The 25015-nt window shown below is 41.3% G+C and overlaps 1 protein-coding gene across 4 annotated transcripts in view; it reads right to left on the reverse strand.

The window, feature by feature from the left end:
- Positions 1-25015, reverse strand: part of LOC135502324 (ankyrin repeat and death domain-containing protein 1B-like) — an 89395-nt gene that overhangs the window by 33414 nt on the left and 30966 nt on the right. For all 4 annotated transcript variants that reach the window (XM_064795061.1, XM_064795063.1, XM_064795062.1 and 1 more), the window contains exon 5: positions 13985-14133. In XM_064795061.1, the coding sequence (XP_064651131.1) occupies positions 13985-14133 (149 nt within the window). The remainder of the gene's footprint in view (positions 1-13984; positions 14134-25015) is intronic.

A 25015-nucleotide genomic window follows, 5' to 3' on the forward strand; every position in this document is an offset into this window, starting at 1 on the left:
TTCAATTTTCAATTTTAAACTATTTGAATTTCCCACCACACACAACTTTAGATTAGTTCCACATGTGGCCGCTAGGGATTTTTGATGACGTAGATCAGGTCAGTCAGAACAAAGCAAGATGGCTTCCGCATACAGTTCAGAGAGTGAGAGCAGTGAATTTGAGGATGTTTTGGTCGATACAGAAGGATATCTAAACGTTGAGCCGTACATGTTCGAGCCATTAATATCACTAGATCACAATGAGAGTGATCATTCGGACGAAAGTGATTAGAATTTGTGGTTAATCAATTTGCATGGCAGACCTGCCGATATAGCAAAGAAGACATTGATAGACGGTTGCAGATGCATAACATGTATGATTTTTGAACAGACTAATGTTGCACAATATTGTTTCGCCTCGTCTGTGTTGTAGCGCCAGTTATGTCATGACGCTGAACTACTATTGAAAAGTGACGGTATTATGCACAATCATCTTGACGTGACGATATAATGCCGTGCAACGTTAGATAGGCCTAGATGTCAGATGACAATAATCTGTCATTGACAGTGGCTGTCACTGACACTGACCTGTGTCGCTGTCACCTTGCTATGGCTGGAACACAAGAAGACACTATGCGGTATCACAGGCCCCAATAGGGCCTACACATTATGTATAACAACCGACCTCAGCAGCCTCGGGCATTAAATGCAATTGACATGGTTGGAACAGCTGTTTTTAACAAGTGGCATTTAATATTCAGTTGGATGCAGATATCCGGCTTCATGTGATAATCCGTATCGATAAACTAACCGCCGTGTTGAATGGTTGTTCATACCGAAACGGGCACCTTGGTACGGTGGTTTTTGGGAACGGTTGATTGGGTTGACAAAGACAGCCTTGAAAAAGGTGCTAGGCCGCCGTTTCTTAACGCTTGATGAGTTACAGACTGTCCTCACCAAGATTGAGGCCATACTCAATGACCGACCGATCACATACCTGTCCTCAGATACTGATGATTTACAACCGCTTACGCCATCGCATTTTTTACATGGTAGACCACTGTCTACTGTTCCTCATGAGTTGTACGATACTGATGAGTTGCGTGACCCAACGTTTGGCAGTCAGTCAGATTTGCAACGACGCGCTGTGTTGATGGCCAGTGTGCAAGCACAGTTTTGGAACCGGTGGTCACAAGAGTACCTAGCGGTTTTACGTGAAAGAGATCGCAATTGTGGTAAGGGCATTACGCAAAATCAGATTCAAGTTGGGGACATAGTGCTCATTCATGAAGACTGCGTACCACGTGTAAAGTGGCAACTTGCGCGTGTGTTGAGATTGAATCGCGGTAATGATGGTTTAGTGCGTTCTGTAGACATCAAAACAAGCCGTGGTCAGACAAACCGCCCGATAACCAAATTGTATCCTTTGGAAACCAACAATGGCGAGACATTATCGAGGCCTATTGAACACAACTCGCGTGTTCCTTTGTCAGACAATTCCGAGTGTGCAGCTGAGCACAGGCCTGTTAGACAAGCCGCCATTGAAGCGCGCCGACGCATTGCACTTATGTCCGATCCGTAAATGGATTTCATGCCTTTTTTGAGCTGAACATTTTGAATACTGACCTGAGTGTTTTGATGACATGACATAATCTTAAACGGTCAACTGTTTCTAGTGTCAATATTTTGATTCATTTTATCTGTTGTTTACGCATTTCATCTTTGCTACATACTTCGATGGTTTTAATCATTCTTTCACATTTGGTTGCGTTTGAATCTAGTCACTCAATTCTATTTATTCAATATTTGTATGTTTGAGAAAATCCAAAAAATAGTTTGCCATTTCATAACATCATTGTATTTTGATGTGCGTTTCACCCAATTATTAGTTTATGTTCCAGTCACTTCCCGCCCGGGAGTAATGTTGGGAACAGATTATAGTCGCCGCCAATAGCTGGTCTATTGGAGTTATTGAATGTCTTTTAGAAACATGTATTTCTGAATTATGTAACTATATCACATGTTCATTCTGACTCGAGTCTAGTAATAAATCAGTTGAAGTTTTACATAGAACTGGGTGGTCGTTATTCCCTTAGAACCTGGGCATCCCCGACAATCAGAGATTATTCTCGAACGACAATGGCTAAAGCTTTCAAAATGTCAGGCTTGGCAGAAAAGTACCTCGGCAAGAACCCTATTGTTTTCTGGCTGCATCAGATTCGTAGAAATTGTTATTTTGACGAGTTTGTTGCTCGTTTCAAAAGGTATTCCCCATCGACGAAAATAGCCCCCCCCCCCCCGAGTCGGAATTCCATGCCAAGTGCCACCTATTGCCCGACCTCCCGCGTATAGAGGTTCTTTACTGACGTCACATGATGACGTTGCCAATTGTTTTGCACTGTCATATTGGCTGTCACACGTGGTCACGACGTATATAAAGAAATGCATTGGCAGGTGGCCGTCAAAACGTCACGTCGTGACGTCACGTGAAGAACCTCTATAGTTCGATCGAGTAACTGGTATTAACCTTGGAAGAGCCCATTACTCAGAAAAGGGAGTGCGCCCGTAGACTGAAAGAGCCGTAAGCACCGTCATTGTGTGGAAATTATAACTCACACAACGTAGTGAGTGTAATGGTTACGTATGTATAAAGTGTAAACAAAATTCATATATCCATCATGTCCATCGAATCTGAAAAAATTGTGCAGACCCATGACAATTCTGGTTCCGGTACAGTTTGTCGCATTCCATACGGGCCGCGCTTGCCGATCCTGCTTTCACGACGCACCGCAACCACAGTTACCATGATTCCCATTGTTTCCTTCCTCGTGACGCAATTATTTCATGACGTCATGAGCCATTGACCATTCACGCAAGTAGATTTATTCACACCGGCGCCACTGTCCTGATTGCGGGTATCTAAAAATCGTCTGCTAGAACATACAGGACAACAACGTCGGCGGAGACAGTTGTGACATTTCATTGCAGACGAAGTAAACGTCCTCTTCTTCTCGATTTACGTACTTTACTTCAAAAAAGTCAGTTTTAACACTACTGCACAAATATAGAGTGGTCATAATGTTCCATTTGGATAGAGACGTTGGTGGAGACAGTTGTGACATTTCAATTTTCATTGCACAGAGATTTGACGGACTGATTTGGAAATTCATTCCAACCATGCAACTGTTTCAGAAATGAGAAAAAGCTCCTGGGTGTCATGACATGCATTCAATTATTATTTCACCACAAAGAGCTGCTTCTGTCAGCAGATATGAGACAGCGACCGGGGCGGGGACTATTTCTTTATGGAGCCTTATTGTTCAGCGTCTCCAAGGAATTTCTATTTTTAGAGTCCAATGGGGGGGGGTTGGGGGGGGGGCCTTCCCCCAATGTACTGACTAAAACCTGTCACTTTCAGAGAACGGGGGAGGGGGTTTGGGGGACTCATCCCCCAATGTACTGGCTATATATGTCAGAAGGACGGGGGTTTGGGGGGCTCCCCCATGTCAAACAGTTGTGGGAGTTCACTAGAGATTGCTCTTTACATATTAACTCACACAACGTAGTGAGTCTAATGGTTACGTATACACTGTATGTAAAGTGTAAACAAAATGTATATATCCATCACGTCCATCGAATCTGAAAAAACTTGTGCAGACCCATTACAATTCTGGTTCCCGTTTTTCGTGCTCTGCTACCGTCCCCTAACGCCCCTCTAAAGACTCAATAAAGGAATGCACCGAAGTACCTGCAGCGTCTGGAGCAAGTGGCGGCGGCAACGGAAAGGAAATTTCAAAATGAAAGGGGAAAAAACACTTCGACAAGGCGTGACGGAAAAGGTCAATGTTGGTCTTTTTGCCCCGAACTTTACATTTTTTTTATTGTTGGATTGATGCTAATAGAAAATAAACTAATCAAAAGTCAAATTATTGAAATGATAATCTCTTTTAGGCCAGAGACCTCTATTAGCCAGCGTGTACATTCTGCGTACATTTTAATGAATATAGGTTGGTGAAAAAAGTACACCAAGGCTTTAATTCCCACCAAATTTTATATGTGTTTTGAAGAGGCTTTTATCGAAATAATAGTAAAAATTCAAAACATTCCAATACCGATTGCCTGAGAAAAATTGATTTGTGTACAGCATTGCCATCAAATCGTCACTCGCGGACTGATATGGGCCTATTAGAATACAAGTTCTAAACTGGCCAGTGAGACAATATTTCCTTAAATTAATTATCAAAAAGTATATCCCCGTTATGGCCTGGCTCTGTAGATTAAGAATCCACCAAAGATTGAAGAATAAATCCACTTTAACCCATCACAGTCATGTATTTACCACAGCTTCACAGTTCAGTACGGACTAGTGCCACACTTCCGCCTGTGGATGAATACATGTCTCTGCCCTTTAGTGACAATATTTCATGTTTTTACAAATTCAATCTGGTCCGAAAAAACAAAAATAACAACTTGTTCATTTCCACACTTGCCGGGTACCTTGTCTTTTGAAGCAGTTAATTGTTTTTATTAACAAACATGCAATTTCTCTCCGCACAAAGATGAAAACAACATTGACCAGCGAGTGGATAACTTTCTGCATTTGTCAATTTATCTTTAAACTAACCTCAGTGCACTAAAAGCATTATATTTGTTCTGAAATTGATTGTTTGGTGTGGGTGAATGTTCGGTTTCATTGTGTACACAGGGTCTCCCAAAAAAAGTATTACCACCACATCCTTTTTCGATAAAAAGTATGGTTAATGGTTGGAGTTAGCATCAAAATCAAAAGTCATGGTTGTGTTAGCTAAAGCATATGAGAAGGAAGGGTCATGGTTGGGGTTAGCTATAGCCTGAAAAGGCTGGGTAATTGTTGGAGTTAGCGATAGCATCAAAATCAAAGGTCATGGTAAGATATGACTCTAGCATGTATGACTATGAGAAGGAAGTGTCATGGTTGGAATTAGCAATAGCATGAAAAGGAAGGGTAATGATGGTTGAGATTAGCGCACCACTATTCGGTGTCAGAAGGACTCGGGATGTTTTGGGGGTTCCACGCCATCGCCTCGGGATAAGCGTCTCAGAAGGACTTATTGAGAGTCCGATGGGGGGGGGCTTCTCCCGATTTCTCTTGCTAAAACATGTAAGAAGGATGAGGCTTTGGGGGACTCCCAAAATGCACTGGCTTAAACACGTCAGAAGGACGGGGATTTGGGGGGGGGGGCTTTGTTTGTTGTTCACCGGGCCAGGCCAGGCATGCCGGGTTGTGCTAGCTCGCTAGTAAATAAATGTGAATTTGGATCTATCCGGAAATCGATTGTGTATGTGTTGTGTGCAGGCATGCACTCAGCGCGATTCACTAATTCATCACCTTTTTTTCGGACAATTTCAATTGTCTAAAAGTCGCATTTTTTTCTGAAATAGACTTTTTCATGGGCCGTTGTCTATAAACCGAAGAGCGAAGATCGAAGAGCGAAGATCGAAGACTAAATATCGAAGACCCCCAAAACAATAAAAAAAGGACTCGGATGTCAACTACAAAACGAAGACCCCGAACTATAAAACGAAGACCCAGTGGTCAACTATGAAACGAAGAGCCCCGAACTATAAAACGAAGACCCTGATGTCAACTATAAAACGAAGACATCCCCCCTCCCCGCACTATAAAATGAAGACCCTGATGATATCAACTACAAAACGAAGACCCCCCTCCCCAAAAACTATAAAACGAAAAACCCCTCCGAATTACAAAACGAGGACCTTGATGTCAACTATAAAACGAAGACACACCCCCCGAACTATAAAACGAAGACCCTATATCACTTTTAAAACGTAGACCCCCGAACTATAAAACGAAGACCCTGATGATATCAACTATAAAACGAAGACCCCCCTCCGAATTATAAAACGAAGACCCTGATGTCAACTATAAAACGAAGACCCCCGAATTATAAAATGAAGATCTTGATGTCGACAATAAAACGAAGACCCCCTCCGAACTATAAAACGAAGACTCTATGTCAACTGTAAAACCTGAAATCACCCAGGGTATCCAAAGTCACCCAGACCAGGGAAACATTGATTCAAATGAAACTGTTGGGGGGGGGCAGCTGTGGTGACAGTCAATGGTGTTGGTGGAGGGGCTGCTTGGAGAAAACAAGGTGGTGAGGATCAGCATAGCAGAGGTTCCTCAGTCTTGAAAACTCATGATTTTATTGTTATAGATCCATGCACTTGATTGGGAACAACGTTTACATAACATAGTGTTGGCGGGAGCATACCTACTGTATGTTCCCCGGTTCCTATGTTCTCCGGTACCTATGTTCCCCGAAGAGGTACCTATGTTCCCTGATGAGGTACCTTTGTTCCCCGGTACCTATATTCCCCAGGTACCTATGTTCCCAGTACCTATGTCCGCAAAGAAAAGTGTGTTTTTTGTGATACGGTTTGTTTCCACAAATTCCTGGAAAGACCTCACAGAATGAAGTCACTGAATTCCAGGAAATTGCAATTCCCAGAAATCCCCCAAAAAGCAGAGTTTCAGTATTTTTTGTTTGTATTAAAAGACATGTTTACTCAGCATAGATTCATTGTTACGTGACTTAAAGGCCAAGGTGCACGCGCCTTTGCTTTAAATTGGTACATACACTGTATCATAAAAACTATATGGGGAACATAGGTATACCGGGGAACATAGGTACCTCTTGGGGGAAGATAGGTACCTCTTGGGGGAAGATAGGTACCGGGGAACATAGGTACCTCTTGGGGGAAAATAGGTACCTCTTTGGGGAAGATAGGTACCGGGGAACATAGGTACCTCTTGGGGGAAGATAGGTACCTCTTGGGGGAAGATAGGTACCGGGGAACATAGGTACCTCTTGGGGGAAAATAGGTACCTCTTGGGGGAAGATAGGTACCGGGGAACATAGGTACCTCTTGGGGGAAAATAGGTACCTCTTGGGGGAAGAAAGGTACCGGGGAACATAGGTACCGGGGAACATAGGGATGACCCCGTCTTGGCCGTCTTTATGTTGCGATGCATTTTTGCATTACTGTAACGTGACGTAGGTGGATACCCTTCCTGCGCTGGAGTTTTGTGTTGTTAGGTTGGTATGAACGTGTGATATTAAAAGCCTCATTTGGGCATGCGATGACCAGTCTGTCCAATGACGCCAACAATACCAACAGGAACTGACCTAGGGCTATGAACCTCAGACTCCTGAGGCTGAAGGAGATGTACTTCTCCACGATTTTTTGGAATACACATGACTTGCCACTCAGCCTCACTAATTGCATGTAGGATGAGAAGCGCATAGTAATTTCTCAGATTGGGGAAGATAACCGGGATAGGTGTCTTATCTGCACTGAGTCTCAACGTCGGTTTTCAACCATTGTGGTCTTCTCCTCTCTACCTGCCAGTTATTTGATAGTGATCACAACCGCTGTCACTATCCAGTGGCTTTTTGCACACGTGACAATCATGTTCCTCATTGTGGTCTCTGACATCTGTCCCGGTAATATCCATTAGTGGTGGGCTTGAGAGACTGTCCTTGATTTTTGTCTCTTCCTCCTCCCGGCATTCCAGGAACCTCTTTGCAGCTTGCGGCCCCGCACCTAACAACCACATAGCCAAAGCAATGGCTTCGTGATGCTGCGTCTTCTGTGTACTGCTTTTGATGGGATCGTGCACGGCTCCATCTTTCTTCGTCGTCAGGGCCGCAAAGTCGGCATAGATGACATATAGAGCCTTCGCTTGTGATGGTTGATGAACTTCAATATTTTCTGACTCTCTTCAGGCATCCGTTGATTCCCTTGCAGTCTGACTTGTGCTTAGGTAGTATTTTCTCCCTTGAGATGAAGTGAAGACATCTTTTACAGAAATGCTTCCTTCCATGATGGTTGTTGTGATCGAACAAGAGACGATTGAGGTCCTTGATTCACGTGCGATGATTGATTCCACCCTTCTCAATCAGCATGCAATTAACCCTTGGGATGTACACCTGTGCCTCATTGATGTGAAGGAGGTAGACCCCAGTGTCATGTCAAATTAAAACACGTTGATGGCTAGTCCATTTACCTCAGTCTCCACCTTCTTGATATGGGTCAGAAGGGTCGAACTGTCCACACTCTTGAAATCTAAGGTGCCGGGTAAGCTCAGCATTCTAGTGTGATCATGATATCATGAGATTGTAAGCAACCGTGTACATGTAGGAATATATGCATCCAAAATGTCGAGAGCATCAAACGCGGGAAGCCAAGATCTGATGGCAATAATGGTACCAGAGGAGGACTTATCCTGTAAAACTATCCTGGAGCAGCCATGTGAATACTTACACTCTGCATTTTATGAAAATGAACAACAACCAACAAACGTGTGGAGGAAAATGGTAAGTGATGGATGGAAAAGAGTTCAGGGTGACTGTCATTGTTCGGTGACATCAAAGGACTGTTACACCTCTATAATGGCGGTGTGGCCCATGCCGCTTTGCTTGATTTGCTTGAGACGACTCCAACATTTTTAAACCTGCAACCTGTCGCACAGCTACCCTTCATCTTCCTGATCCAACAAAGCGCAAGTTAGCTACTGCTGTTTGGAGAAGTTATCCTCCAAAGGATGTGTATAGGTAGACTAGGGAAACGCACAAGCCTAGACCCAGTCATTGGAGTAGTGTATACACCGGATGAGGGGAAAACATACACTTTGCAGGAACTATGTGTCCCGACAAGGGAGAGCAAAGGAAGCCTTGAAGAAGGTCAGAACTTCAATCTCCTACAATTTCCTTCACGCTGCCAACACACGACATTGACTTTCCCTAGCCTTAGCGCAGTTTCAAGAGGAAAAAACGAATTGTCGTGTCTTGATCAGCACATTTGATTCATGGCTTGCGGATTTTTGCGGAATCAAATAGACTTAGTGGATTCAGCTTCGGAATTTCTATGGACTTAAAATGTGTGCAGTATCCACAAAGTTTCACCGTCGTTCATTATTAAGAACAGGCAACAAATACTTCAGTATTTTTCATCCGAACCTGTAATTGGTGCCAAGTTGGCTCAGCCTTTCTTCTTAGAGTATTGACTTGATTGCGCCACATAAGCAGTAATGATCAGAATGCAAGTTCACCCTGCGGTGAAACTGACCTAGACTGTCGAGTATTAACCACCAGTTCGTAAAAATCCTGCAAGACCAGTAATGTCGAGGGGTTGGGCCGTACTCTTGGCTCTCCGTTGTAAGATCATGACCAAAGTGCAAACTTGACCCAGTTAGATTCCGGGCTTTCCCTTTGAAAGGTCACCTGACTGCAAGTTCACAGTTGTGAAATTGCTTGCCTTTTGATCAGTGGATATGCATGAACATTTTTGTATATGGAGGTTTCTCTGATCTCTTGGCAAAATTATCACGAGATTGTACAGTCCTACCGGAAAGTAAATTTCCGTTTTTAAAAATATCACAGAGATAAAATAAGATATTTGAATGCAGTTTTCAGCAGAGTCTGTTACATTTAGTTGGTCATATATCTGTTGTATCTGGATGCACCTAATTCCATCCCGTCATTATGTGACAAACATTTTTAAAAAGGTCCAAAAATCACTTTTTTTATTTCATATGCCTTTTCCAACATTGAAATGAACCAATGAGCTGTGCTTTATGACCATAATTTGTTGGCTCTTGCAATTCCATACAGTGTGTTCAATAGTCATGACAAATGCACATTTTTGCTTAGGATTTGATGTTATTTTTTTTAATCTCTTCCATGAATTTGATAACCTTTCATGTATGAGCTGAGTTGGCCATAAAGACCCTGACTGACTGCATTGCTGACTGTGAGGGGTGTTCTCAAAGGTCACCAGCTGTCTGAAAAAAACAATTACCTGTAGCGAGGGAAAACTAATCTTCAAAATGAAAGAATTTAGCAGGAATTTTCTAGCAATGCAAGAAAAAAACACCTTTGTTGCATCATAGTTCACCGATACATTGTGAAAAAGAATGAAAATAAAAAAAAAAAAAAGCTGGAACAGTTTTTCGCACAAGGAGTGGTGCGTATTACAATTAGCGATTAATGCGTCTAAGAGCTGAAAAAAAGTTTATATGTCAAACACTTTCAGTAAAATAGTCTACTGATAGAGAAACAAGAGAAAAAACAAACATACTGAAGTATAGCGCTGCTCACCCCTTAATATTAATTTTTTGGACCACAGAGAATTTCATTAACCATAGCTGCAGAACAAATCTTTGATATTTATTCGTGTACAATGACGCTGTGCATTGATTATGGCATTTCACGCTCTATTCCGCCTATTTCTAGGTGAATGCATTGATGAAATCTTCAGATAGGTATTTTTTTAATTTGAACTTTTCAAATGTGCCAAGTTTCAATTACAAATACATATTAGGAAATGAAATGGCCAAGGGTCATTGTGCTCACCGTATAGAATACTTGGTGGTTAGGAATTCATCCTGGTTAAGAAACATGCTACATGTATAGTATATAGGTCAAACCAAAGTCGGTACGACATGTGATGTATCGTTGCTTGGAGTAACTACCATACAAATATCATCGAAAACTAGAATTGTCAGTTGAGTCTTGCCAGACTCTGGAGTCTCCGCCACTGTGAGGCTCGGATGTGTTAGGCTGTGCGCAAACCCCTTACTGTTGAAATGTGAACATTTTGGGGACATCTAGGCTTGAAACACATTTTTTCAACGAGTAGCAATTTTGCTAATCAAAGTCCGAAATGGATTAGTTTTGGAAATTGATTAGCAACTGTCTACAATTTAAAGCAATTTTTATAGCATGACAAAATAATACCCCTTCTTCTAAAAAACAAAAAGCAAAATCCATCATTGATATGTGTAAGGAGTTCATATCTCCCGCTACTGAGACTTTTTAGCGACCAAGACGTCATAATTTATGCCTGAAAATCACTCAAACTCGTTGATTAAGTTGTCACAGACATAAGAAACAGTCATTATATGTTGTTCAGAACAGAGATGATACCATTCAAAACTATTGAGAGCTTTAGGGAGAGTTGCTTGTGTCAAAAGAGGACTATAAAATCGGCGAAATCTATGTACAACATACACTATGTACATACATTGTAGATCATCGCTGTATAGACATCATGCATTAATGTTCACAAACTCGTACCGGGACTTGGTGTCAGCAGACAGACCGCAAAAAAGTATACATTGGGTGATTTCAGTTTTTAGATTTAGTTTTAAAACTAAATGGAACACTAAAACCCTTGATTAAACCAGCATTGAAATGAAGTGGGTTTTAGTTTCATCCTATTTCAAAGTCGCTGTTTGTTGGTTTTAGCATCATGTCCGGTTTTAGCTTAAAACTAAGGGATGGTTTTAGTGTCAAAAACTAACACCGGGACTAAAACTAAAACTCTCCACAACACCAGAAATGAAATCAGTTCTGGTGTTAGTTTTGACACTCAGATTTAGCATCATCCCATTTCAAATTAGGTTTTAGTTTCACACTGAAACCAATTGGAACACCAAGGTCTGATCTTAATCCCAGCTCGGTGTTATATTTGGAAGATTTGTAGTGCATTTTGTATTACCAATAAAACTAACACCTTAGGCATTAACACCGAGTGGATTTCAAAGTTGGTGTTGGTGTTAAGAAGGGAAAAAAATCATGTTGTCCGTACCATTTCAAGGAGTGGTTGCTGGTATTTTGAACGCTGATGGGAATGATGATGGACGTGAAAGAAGACGACCAAATTTGTATTTCTGACAAATGTTTTCAATGTTTTGACAATTTTTATTTGAGGCGTTTGCTAAAATTCTTGTCAGGCAAGATCGGAAGCGGTTTCAATAGGGAAACAACAGTAACAACGACAACAACATGCATGTTTGGTTTTTCCAAGGTTTTATCTCTGTCCATCTTGGTGTTAGTTTTACCTGCAGAATAAAACTTCTCCTTAGTTTCAGCCCACGTTTTAGGTGTTTAGATAAAACCAGGTGTTGGTGTTAAACTAAAACCTCGAATTGGTCTTATCCAGACATAGGTTTTTAGGGGTAGAAATTAAGAATAAAACTGACACTAACACCCAACACTAAAACCAAAACCAACTTTGAAATCACCCATTGTATACACTATACACCGTAAGCATGTATAACTGCTTTTAGGTACCATAGTACCGGTTGAGATAGAGGTTTGTTCTATGTCTTGCCTTTATGTACTCCTCTGTGTATTGCCAAAGCACTTTCGCACTGGAGCCCGGATTCGCTCGATCGAAATACGGACAAGCCTCGCTTTGTTGTAATTTTCTAATCCATTGCTGTCTTTACATACATACACAACATCCACCTGGAGACGAGTGTACTAGAATAATTTTCTAACAATTCACTAATAAGCGAGATATTGCACTTTTCCCTTTTTTAGTTTTGGCCTCCTGGTGGCCAAGTCTAGAATCAGATCGGATCGAAATTCGGTGTCCGAGGTAACATGACGTAGGAAGTCATGTGTACCAAATTTCAAGTTCATAGGTTTTGCGGTTAAGAAACGTACCATAGTTACACTGAAACGGCCAATTTATGCCATTTGACCTAGATGTGACCTTGAAAATTTGGACAAATCAAAAACCCGTATAATATGTGATGTATCCTTGCTAGGAGAACCTACCATCAACGTTTTATCGAAAACTAGTCACTCATACGAGAGATATCACACTTTTAGGTTTCAACTTCTGGCCCCCTGGTGACCAAGTCGAGAATTAGATCGGACCGAAATTCAATGTCAGAGGTTACATGACATAGAGAGTCAGTTGTACCAAATTTCAAGTTCATAGTTTAATCGGCTAAGAGACGAGCCGTAGTTACACCCAAACGGCCAATAACTTCTGTGACCTTGAAAATAAGGTCAAATCAAAACGCCATAAAACATGTGATGTACCTTTGCTAGGAGTACCTAACATAAAAATTCATCGAAAACAAGATATTGCACTTTTTACCTTTTTTTAGTTTCGGCCCCCTGGTGACCAAGTCAAGAATCAGATCAGACCGAAATACTGAGTCTGCGGTTATATGACATAAGGGGTCATGTGCATCATTTTTCAAATTCACAACTTAAGTGGTTAAGAAACGTACCATAGTTACACTCAAACGGCCAATTTACACCATTTGACCTCTGTGACCTTGAAAACTTCAAAACCCTCATGATATGTGATGTATCCTTGCTAGGAGTACCTACTATAACAATTTTATCGAAAACGGGTCACTCATAAGAGAGATATCAAACTTTTTAGGTTTCCACTTCTGGCCCCCTGGTGGCCAAGTTAAGAATCAGATCAGACCGAAATTCATTGTCAGAGGTCGCCTGACCTGAGGGGTCCTATGTACAAAGTTTCAAGTTCATAGCCCTAGCAGTTAAGAAACGTGCCACTGTTTTTGAAATAGGATATGACGACGGACGACAACGACGACGGACGACGGACACTGCGGTATTGTATAGACGGACGGTGCCAAAATGCCAACAAGCGACCATTTTCCTCCTAAATCGGGCTGGACAAATCCTTTTCTAGATATGCAAGTCTCTTGTTTAGAAACTGTGTTTAGATTTAGATGATTTTGAAAGACTCTGGATTTAGCAAGAAAAGATTTGAGAAAATAGTAGCTTTTGCAGAGTGAAATCCAAAATGACGTGGACATTTACCCTTCTGAAAAAGCCAACAGTTCCCTCTTTGAAAGCCTATACGCGCTAAATCGGCTTTGATAATTATTCTTTTGACTTCTGTCAATGCGCTCGCCCTACGGAAAATCTCAAGAGCTTAAAGACTACAATGGAAATCAAAGGGGCGAACCAAACTAGGCGCTAAACTTGAACACTATAAGAAAGTAAAATTGCCTTTTCGCCTCTAGAAGGTTAGTTTCAGCGAAACAACTACGGTTCTATTGACAGGAAGCAACTGAGAAGATTATACAATTACAACAAAGGCTTAAAAAAGTGCGTGGGATTAAAAGTCTTTGCTCTAAAAAAAATTCGAAATAACTCACGTTTTGAAGTTTCTTGGCGTGTCTTCTTCGCACAAAAGTGTATATGGATATAAACAGTACGCCTGATACGATAACCACCACAACAGGGACTGACACAAAGGTGGCAGTGGTACGTACATCCATTCCGGGTTGTGGTGGATTTGGGGTCACTGTTATAAGAGGAAAGTCGTAGACAATAAAATGTCATTATTAAAAAATCAAAGTCAAAATGGTTTGATTGATATTTTCAACATAATTTAGAAGCGTGTCATAGCAAGAATGATTCCTTATCAACAAAAAGATATCCACAAAAACACACTCAAGAGTGTTTTTTGGTCCATTCTGCTCCCTAAAAAGACCATTCCAAACTTATTACTACTATATGAGTTAGTTAATTCGCTGAAGGTGAAAGGTTAGTTTCTTCCACTTTTGGTCGTTTGGGTCAGTTGATTTTTACGAGTCTTAATCCAGGGTTCCTTAAGCCACTGTGATTGTTTTATATTTCCGTGGGTTGGGGGTCGGACCTTTTGTTGATTTCCGGATATCCAGTGTAATCATTAGGACAGAAACTGTGCTTCATTGAAAAACATTGGATCCAGTTACTCCGCTTAAGGCAGCTCAACTCGTTCGGAATACTCCGCGTTGGAGATGGAAATGGAAAGGACGTCCGATCCCAACAAACATCGTCATTACCATTTGAAACTGTATTCCAAACAAATTGTGTATTTGGTGTATAATAATTGCCAAGAACAAATCCAGATGTTTTTGTATCGGGAGGTTTGTATGGCAATTTGAAAGTTGGGGGTCAGGTTCTGGAATCTTCGAAGTAATCATTGTAGACCGCCTAAGAAAATGGCTAGTTTAGGGTATAAATGTTAAACATATGTTGAAACATAACAAGGGTCAGTTAACGGGCAACTCAGGAGAGCCCTGAAATTCAATTTATTCGTTCAATTTATCTGCCTTCACACAGATGTAGAGATCACGCCACTTTTGTTATGAAGCATCCTGGGTGCCCGCTACTGTTTCAATTAGTGAATTGGGTGGATATTGAACTCGCCAATAAGAAGGGAAACGAGAAAAAAAGTAGATGTAAAAATCGACATTAAAATGGATAACTCTTTTACCAAAACCCTCTTATCCAGGCCAGAACCCCTCCCCCCCCCCCCCCCCAAAGAAAAACAACACACCTTCTTACACCCAAAGGTAAGGGTAGAGGCATGATTTACCCAGTGTGGACAGTGTCAGCAAGTCACTGTCCACAATGGTTACCACAGTGCTAGCAGACGACAATAACAAGTTTTAAAGCACAGGCAGATTCAGCAGCTAATAATTCCTGTTATATTGCACCACTTGACGTGGCTTTGCTGTTTGATATTTTCGGACGATAACTTGAACACATGTCAACAGTTTTATATTGATTAAGCTGTCTTGCATGAGTAGAAAAAGCAGTGTTTTTGTACGTAGACCTATGCCTAATTTAGGGTACAAATTGCGCTTATGTCTCACATATCTGCCTAAGTTTTGAAGATTATTTCATGTGCTGTGTTATGTAGCATGTACACAAGAATAGGCAGATATGATAACAAGTACTTGGCTAAAAGTGTTCTATAAAGTGACTGTTAATGCAATAAAATAAGGCAGACGGTCCGCTATGGTTACCTGAGTCATTTTCATGACTGTCCGCTTGTCCGCTATGGTTACACATGTAGCCAATGGATATGTCAGTTCCATTCACTACATGTGTAAACGTAGCGGACAGTCATGGAAGTGCATGAAGTAACCATAGCGGACCGTCTGCCGTCTCATTGGCTCACTGTCCCATAGTGACCATTATTTTTATGTCAGATTTTCAACCTCATTTTGCGTTTACACCGTTTGTCTATATGCGTTGACCGATGTTGGCGCAATTGGTATCATTGGCTGCGTTCAGCGTCGAAGTTGTGTCTCGTGAAGTGATTTTGGACCATAAACCATCGAATATATCCGTTTTTGTCGATTTGCCATGTAATTTAGGAACGCCCCTTGTCCAGGGGGTGAGTCATATTGATTTATTATGGTCTTATGTACGTAAGCTCGTGCATGGGGACGAGCGTTCTATGTTTCAACGAATCCATTACCTTAGCAATTTCGAATATCTTTTGAAAGACCTGAGCAGTGCAAATCCACGAGTGTTGGCGTCATCGCCACAAACTATCTATTTCATATTCATATATTGTGTATTTATATCGAATCGATCGACAAACGGCCGACAAACATGCGCAGAGAAAGGAATGAATTTCGTGCGAGTTTATGCATGGCACGAGCAAAGCGGTCAAATCGTCCTTAGTACAAATCGACCCCTTGACAGTTCGTCCCCTCGGCCCTCTGTGGGGGAAAGCCCGCGGGAAATCAGACAAGGTCGTGCCGTTCTTTGGCGCGAATGACGTCACATAGAATTCCGTGTCCGTATCTTTTTAAATATCATAACCACGTGTTGTTGTTTGCGTTTTGGACATAGAACTTTTTTCGTTCTTGAGAAGGCTTGGGCTTGTCAATTGAAAATTTGCATCAATTCCCGTTACTTTTACAGATGCTCATGTTTCAGCATATATGTAAAAAGATGATGCAGGATGCATCTGATCACAGAAACTTGATGGAAAAAAATAGTAATCATAAAAGAATCTCTTATATGATTACAAATTTCTTTTTTTCTTCTTTTGCGTCAAGTTCCTGTGCATCTGATGCCTTCACAGTGTCTTGTGATTGGGTGGGCCTTATCATCTTGACTTACAGATTATCGATTGCTCGGGCGTTTATGGCAAGCCGTTGTTCATCAGTTTCAAATAAACCAAGTTTCTTTTAAATTAACTTGGTTTCTTTTCAACGAAACTTCGTTTCTTTGATCCTGTTCATAAAAAACAAGTTTATTTGTAAAGAAACCTGGTTTTTGAAACGAAACTAGGTTTTTGAAAAGTTTTTTTAAAAGAAACCTTTTTGAAAAGACACTTGGACCTTGTCCATGAAGACACTACGTTTCTTTGAAAAGAAACCATTAAAAGAACCTGCTTTATTTGAAATATGAAGAAACGGGCTTGCCATAGCCATTAAATCCAAACTCTTCACTCACTAGAACAAGAGGGTTATTTGGACAATTTCCATTCTTGTACAAACATGCCCCCCCCCCCCCCCCCCCCAACCTTCACTAATAACCCCTGTGCCGGTTAATAAAAAGTCAGTGAAGTTATTTGCCCTATAAATTGGTACCAGTCTGATGGTTACTCTAAGTCCTAATGAAGTAATAATTACCGGTACGTAATAAAGATGTGATATAACTGTAATTGACAGTGATTGCCCCCCCCCCCCCGGGCACGGCACTTTATAACCTGGCAGTTAACTTTGTCAATAGGGCCTTAGGCTTGAGTGGGGTACCTTACAATAGCAGTTTCGAGTTCCCCTCGCCCACAACCAAACTGTACATTTCTCATATTGGCCCTCACACCTCCTAATGCTGAAAGGCCCCTATCCCTACCACACCCCAACAATTGAACTCCCTAACCTCAAATGAATCCCACGCATCGAAAACAAGCGCACTTCCAGAAAGTGATCAATGCGCCACCTAAACCATCATTAAACCAGTGAGCCTATGTCGCCGAAGGGCTTGTATTGTATTTTAAGTCACTTTAGAACACTTTGAGTCAAGTGTATCCTATCACACCTGCCTATTCTGGTTTACATACTACCCAACAGAGCACATGAAATAATATTCACAACCTAGGCAGATATGGTAGAAATAAACATAATATGTACCCTAAATTAAGCATACAGGGCTTAAAAACACTGTTTTTCTCTATTTATTCAGTACAGCTACACCAATATAAACCTATTGAGGGTTGACCATAGGTACCGCCATTTTGACTAGACCTCAAAATCCTTGCCTAATAATTGAATGCTCATTTAAATCCTGGGAGGCTGTTCTCTGTGAAACAAAGAACAGACTCCAGCCCTTGAAATGAGCATTCACGATGTTTTGAAAAGGTTATAATTTCTTTAGAATTTTGGCGGTACCTATGGTCAACCCTTAACAGATGTGTTTACGTTATTATCTGGAAATATCTAACAGCAAATCCCCGTTGAATACCATAGAATAGGAATTATTTGCTGTTGAATACGCCTGAGTTTTGTTATTTTTCCTCTGCTAGCGCTGTGGTAACCATAGTGGACACTGTCCAAATCCCACACTGATACCATCTATAACGTCACCCGAATCGGAGTCTTTCAAATAAATTAAGTACTTATTTTATTATTTTATTGTTTTATCTATTTATTTGAACTACTTTGCTCGAGTTAAGAACTAAACGCGATTTATTATTTCGTGGACATGCTCGATATGATCAGAAAAGGGTTAAGTGTCATTGCATGAGTGGACCATGCAAAAACCAAAAGGAGGTGATAACCCACTGGATCACGGATCTGGCTTATATTTGCCCCAAAGTTTGGTCTTAGGGTAGGGTGTGGGCAGGTAAAGCCTTTCGGCAAAAAAACACACTGGTCCGGTTTTAGGGGTCAAATTCTGTTTTGTTCATTTCCCCTTTAAAAAAGTGAGATTTTTTAACCAAAAATCTACCACATTTCTCAATTTCTTGCACCTGCCCCAGCTAATTTACCACATATTGTTTTCAGGGGTTTTGAAGTATAGGTCATTTGCCTGATTCTGAAAAAAAATGGGCTTCATATCATTTTGGGATTAAGGGTATCATGGCCCTTAAAGTTGCCCTGTCCCTTAGGGCCCAAAAAATTAGTTGAACATATTTTGGGTTTTCTCAACTGCCACAGGGTTTGGGAAAATAATCTTTTATCATAAGTGACATGAAGTGTTAATCTTTCAATTAGAACAATCAAAACTTTGTGCGGTACTTTCCTTTCTTTTACTGAGGGTCATGAACACCCCTGGTTTTTAGTGGTTTTTCAGTTACACAGGAAATGGGCATAAACCCCTGTGATACGAGCAAGTGCCGTCATTCCCTCAGTTAAAGTCATCAAAAACATATGTTTGCCCCCAGATACCCCCCCTACCCACCCTCAACAACCCTTCTACTTAGGGTAGGCCCTATACTCGTTTTTTATAGTTCAGCCAGACCTGTACGGCAGCTCCGGAACTGGTCTTTACAAGTTTACTTGTAAGTGCAAAAGAAAGAAAAAAAGTGCTTGCATGAAGGCCAGAGACCTCTATTAAAACCTGTGTACATTACGTGTACATTGTTGTGCATAAGTTTTGGTAAAAAAAGTACACATTGGACCAATCAATCTGCACAAAATTTTATATGTGTCAAGAAGAACCCTTTGCCAATAGCATAATAAAGTTTAGAAACATTCCAATACCGATTGCCTGAGAAAATGAGATTTCCGTACACCATATCCATCAAAACGTCACTGGCGCATTGATATGGCCCTGTCAAAGTACAAGTTCTAAACTGACCAGTGAGACCACATTTTCTTAAATATATTATCAAAAAGCATATTTCTGTGATGGCCTGACTCTGTAGATTAAAAATCAACCACAGATTGAGAATTAATTCCACTTTGGTCCATCCCAGCCATGTATTTACCACAACTTGACATTTTGATAAGCTCTATGTGCCACACTTCCGGTCGTGGATGAATACAGGACTCTGCCCTGAATGAAGAGTTTTGACAGTTCTGTTAGAAATGACTGAATAACAAGGCCCAAAGCCCATTAACTGCGGGTTTTCAGGCATCTTCCCTGCATTGAGATGTGGCTTGATACGGAAGTATCCAGGCGAGGCTAGTTGTGTTGTTCTGAAGGAGTGTAAGAAGGATATACACAGACATCTTCTCGGACTGAAAGTTGATCCCCTTCTCAGACATGTGCAAGGTAGCATTGGCCCAAAGGCCGAATGGGAGCTGATCGCCCTGCGTGCAGGTTTGTTTGGTGATGTCCTACCCACAATCTGCCCTACCCACTGATATAAACTGGGCCTTGACTGGAAGCCATCCCGTAAATGCCAGCACCCCCTCCATTCGGTATCTTCGAAACGCGTGCCATGTAAAGACCGTGCCATTCCAGCGCTAGTCTCGAAGGAGATAAACCAGATTTGGAATGTTTTGCTGCCAATTGGATCAGGTAGGTTGGCTCCGATCTCTGATTGTTTCATTTCAACAATCAAACTTAGCGTGACTGATACTACATACATGTAGGCCTAGGTCTCGGAGGCCTTTCCAGTTCTATGTATCGCATCAGTCTAGCCTAGGGTAGTTCTTGACATCTTGATCTTTTACATTGCAGCAATTTGTCAAGACTGCGATTCAGGCCACAAGGAGGCGGTGGAGGCGGAAAAAGTGTGGCATCAACAACAGCAGGTAGGCCTACCGTAAGGCTACTCCTAGTCCTAGCCTACCCAGTCATTGTTTTTCATAAGACGACATTATAGCATACCAGTGTATGATATTCTCTCTGCTGTTTACTTTCAGCCAAGAAGATAAAGGGCCGCTTTCCACAAGATGAGTGGTTTACAACACAGCAGGTATCAAGCTATTTCTCCCGGCTTGCTTGCCAACAGAAATGTGGTCATTTGAGCAGAGATAGAGTTGACAGCCATTTCGATGCCCAGCATCAACTTGCCGAAAGCATGATGACAAGATCAAGACTGCGAGCTCAGGTGATTGAACAGGTTGATTTGTAATGTAATGATACATAATGTACATGTATTACAGGACTTAGTGTGACTAGTATGTCTCCCTGTTTTAAAATAGAGGCCTATGAGGTTTTGTATTACTAAGGACTAGTATGTCTGTTTTGTTGTTCAGTATGTGCTTTGAATCAAAACTCAATGGCATATTACAGGACTAAATTTGAGTGGTCTATTACTAAGTGTGCATTTGCCTTGACCAGGATAACCAATCATCGGGGTTCACTGTGTAATGATCATAATAGTCTGAATATTACTCTTAGTTCTACATATAATAAAAATCTGAGAAACACATGACTGCTTCTCTCTACTATTGACCTTGTTGTTCATTTCTTCCTTAATTCTAGCGGTATCCTCCTGGACAACATGGCGGCATAATGAGAGGAATATGCGGTTATATTCACATGATAGTTGAGAGTACATGTGCAAAGGCCTGTTGATGGTAGGGGCCTACTGTAACTCATTCTCTAAGCCGTCCCAACAACCCAATAGAAGAGGTTCTCAGATGAACATTGCCTTCCTATTTGTATTTTACTGTCATGAACAGCCTGGAATGGACTTGTGCAAGGAGCCAAGTACAAGCAACTCCCCCTACAACCATGCAAATTGGCCTCTCTGGGATGCATGGCTTAGAAAAGATGTTTCAATAGGTGTTCAGAGCCCTCCTGCTAAGTATTCAACATATTGAAGACTGCATTCCATGTTTTAGGTGTAACCGGTGTAATAGGGAAAAGCAGTCCAGACGTGAAACATCATGTAAATCATGATGGTTATCGACGACTGTTATTCAAAGACTACACTAGCGCACGAAGTTTTGATTGCTGATTATGAAATATGGTGTAAGTGGCCATACATCCACAAAGTTTTATTACCCAAATCCCTGTGGCAGTTGAGATTTTCGCCTTTGAAGTTGCCGACACAAAGGCCCTGTTGAGGGTGGAAGGGCTATACTTTGGCCCCTATCTCCAGAATTTCAGGATATATATTATTGGTTTTCTGGAATTAAGCAGGCCATATGATGGGAAAGCTTGTTTCAAAGGGGCAATATTGCAGCATTTGAAAAAAGTCGGACGTCAACTCAATGGTGTCTCATTTAAAGAATTATGGTATCCCAGACGGAGCCCTTTGTCATGAGACCGGATATACTCGGCACAGCAAAAGGCATTAATAACATGTGATCTGCAACAACTCAACCTGTGACTATCAACCTAAAGTCTCTACCGGAGTTCGTCTGGGACCCGAGGGTAGAGTAGGAGTGTCACAACAAATATATAGTATATATATGTTTATTTCGTACATCAGGTACATATTTTACAGTGCCATGGTGTGCAAAGTGCTGGGTGCAGTGGTTACAAGTGATTACAAGTCTATCTCGATATCAATTACATAATATTACAACGGGTGCCAACATGTGTTACATTACACATAAATATTGGATTATTTCCTCCCTTTCAATGGTTGTCAGTATGTCAACTGCATGTCTCCTTAATTTTATTAACTCTCTTATTTGCACTGCAACCTGTCTTTCTCTTTCTGTGGCCTGTAGGAAATTTTTATCACTCATTAAACCAAGTGAATTTCTGTACACCTCAATAGAACCTTCTTTATCCAAGCCGTATTTGTGACTGATGTGCTTCAGACTATTTCCCAAGCCACTGTTGCTGCCCAGTTTAAGTAGGGTAACACTCATTTGGACGTATTCATTTGACAGGGAATGTAGTGACAGGATGTATTTTAAAGTCCTCTTTTCAAGTTGTGTTAAAATGTCCGTATCATTTACTATGAGTAGGATAGAACATTATGTGTTCTATATGGCAGGGTCATTATTTGTCTAACACATTTCCGCGATGTTATCGAGATTCTTTCGAAGGTATTCATAGAAAGATCCCATAGTTGACTTCCATAGAGTGACATGCCAAATGTTCTAAACAGCTCGTATCTATTTTCTGTATTGGCGTGTTTTGAAAAAAGCCATCACCATATTCGTTTTTTTATACAATTCATTGATTGCAATATCAAATCGTTGATCTCCTAACCTGGGGCCGATAGGAATCCCCAAATGAATTTCAAAGGCACTGGATTGAATTATCGTGTTATCAAATATTACAAATTCTGGGACATGATCTGGCCCAACACTAAACACGATAAACTTGGTTTTTGTAGCATTAAAAGTGATATAGTGACTGATGGAATATGTCTTAGCAATAAGGGCTGTTACGGTAAAAGGCTACCATATCTGCAAAGGTGCCGCTAGTCTCGCAGCACATGCAAATCATTCGTGGCTTGCCATGTGGCGATGAAAATTGACGAGTGAGGGTCGTCATATTGAAGAGGGCTTTTTCTTTTGAAGGCTGCAAAGGTGCAGAGAGTCTTGAAGTTTATGGACATCAGTCGTGATTGTCCATGGGGCGATGGATTGACCCATGTGTCGAGATATTGTATTCATTTTGCACAGATCAGAGCTCTATTTCGGTGGAAGGCTTCTATATCTACAAAAGCGCAGTGTCTATCGCAGTTCAACGCTGCCATTCATTGCTGGCCGTGGGATGATGGAAAGTATGTTTGTAAAGTACGACACTGTTTAACAAGTAGAAATTCCCCATTTGAATAGAGGTCATGCGTAATTCCAGTTGAAGACATGCTTTAGAAATGTACAGTGTGACATTATCCCTTTAAATTTAATGATGTATGTGCTGCCACCTGGCAATAGTAATTGAAATTGATTTTCATGTTGTGTGATACAATATACTTGAAGTACCATGACATACGTCAGTTAGTCGTTAACCTCGCCGAACACTGGAAACGATCCAACAAGAGTTTGACATTTTTTGGGCCGCGAGTCCACTGGATGAAAAATCCGACAACGTAAGGTAATGATTCCGCTGAACCTCGTGGGCAGCGAGGGACTTGTTGTCTACAATACATGCACGTTTGAAAACGAGGGAACCTGTTATGATCAAATTTGCAGCATATTGCAATCTGCTAAAAAATGAAACATTTGAGAGGCACAGATTTACGCACAGAAACCAAAATGCTGACGAGTCCATTGATCAATAAGTAACAGAGCTAAGAAGGCTCTCTGAAAACGGTAATTATGGCAATATGCGCGAGGCCATGATCGGGCATCAGATTGTGCCAGGCTGTATGGATGAGGAAACCCAGCTATGTGTACCAGATTCGACACTTGAGACTGCTATTAAATTCTGTCGTGCTGCATAAACGAGCAAAAAGCAGAAGAGTGAGATGGAAAAATCTTCTTCTAGTAGTGGTTCTGGTACTGACCCTACTGTGAATGCTGTGCATGCCAACCAGCCTGGTCGTGGTAATGCTGGGGCTTGGCGTGGAGGTTTTGGCTTTAGGGGAGGCCAGGGTAAACCCCCTGTTTCGAGACGAATTACTGACTCTGATGCTAGTGGTGGTGGTGCCAAATGTACTCGCTGTGGATTTACGTATCACAAAAGAGGAACATGTCCAGCTATTAACAAAAAGTGTGGTAAATGCCAAAAGATTGGTCATTTCCAAGCATGCTGCAGGGCTTCTATGCCATGTCCAGGAAAATCGATGAACTTGCTAGCAGCAGATGATTTGTACGATGCTCGCGATGAGCAAGGATTATTCGTGGATTCAATTTCGTCAAATCAGTATCGCGTCGTGTGGAAGGTCGATTGTAAAATTCCTGGAAAATCCGTAAAGCTGAAGATCAATACCGGTGTAGAAGTTTAAAATGTCCTAGGATAGAATGCCCGGGAAGCAAAGGATTCTATTATGCGCTTCAGTCTCTGAGCTATTAACGGTCTGGTTCTCTATAGAACCATTTTGCAGAATACAATAGGGCCGGACACTTTTTCCAGGGGGCATTTGTTACTGTTACACCGGCGCTGAAGTGAATTGCTTTCCAAAATCGCTGTGTTCAGAATTAGGAATTTCAAAATTTGAGCCCACAACTACGAGGTTATTTCGATCAACAAAGACACCCAGTCGGTCAAGTTGTTTTAGATATTTAGCAAAAAGGTCGTGCATACCCTACGGTGTTCCAAGTCATTGATGACATCGTGTCAGTGAAATCAGTGTTTTCATGTGAATTCATGTGTAAATATGGTTGAGCATGTGTATACCATGTGTTTAAATGCCTTGGCTGTCTGCCAACTACGTATGATATCAAGATTGATCCAAATGTACCACCAGCGGTGCATGCTCCTCGTCATGTGGCACATTAACACATGATCGCTTGAAAGCTCAATTGAAAAAAATGCACAAGGAAGATGTGCACGTGGTTGATCCGTTCGAAGAGCCTAGTGAGTGGGTTAATTCAATATCATTGAAAAGCCAAATGGATCTTTGCACATATGACTTGATCCTAACG

This window comes from Lineus longissimus, chromosome 18, assembly GCF_910592395.1.
Source record: "Lineus longissimus chromosome 18, tnLinLong1.2, whole genome shotgun sequence".
NCBI classification, from domain to species: domain Eukaryota; kingdom Metazoa; phylum Nemertea; class Pilidiophora; order Heteronemertea; family Lineidae; genus Lineus; species Lineus longissimus.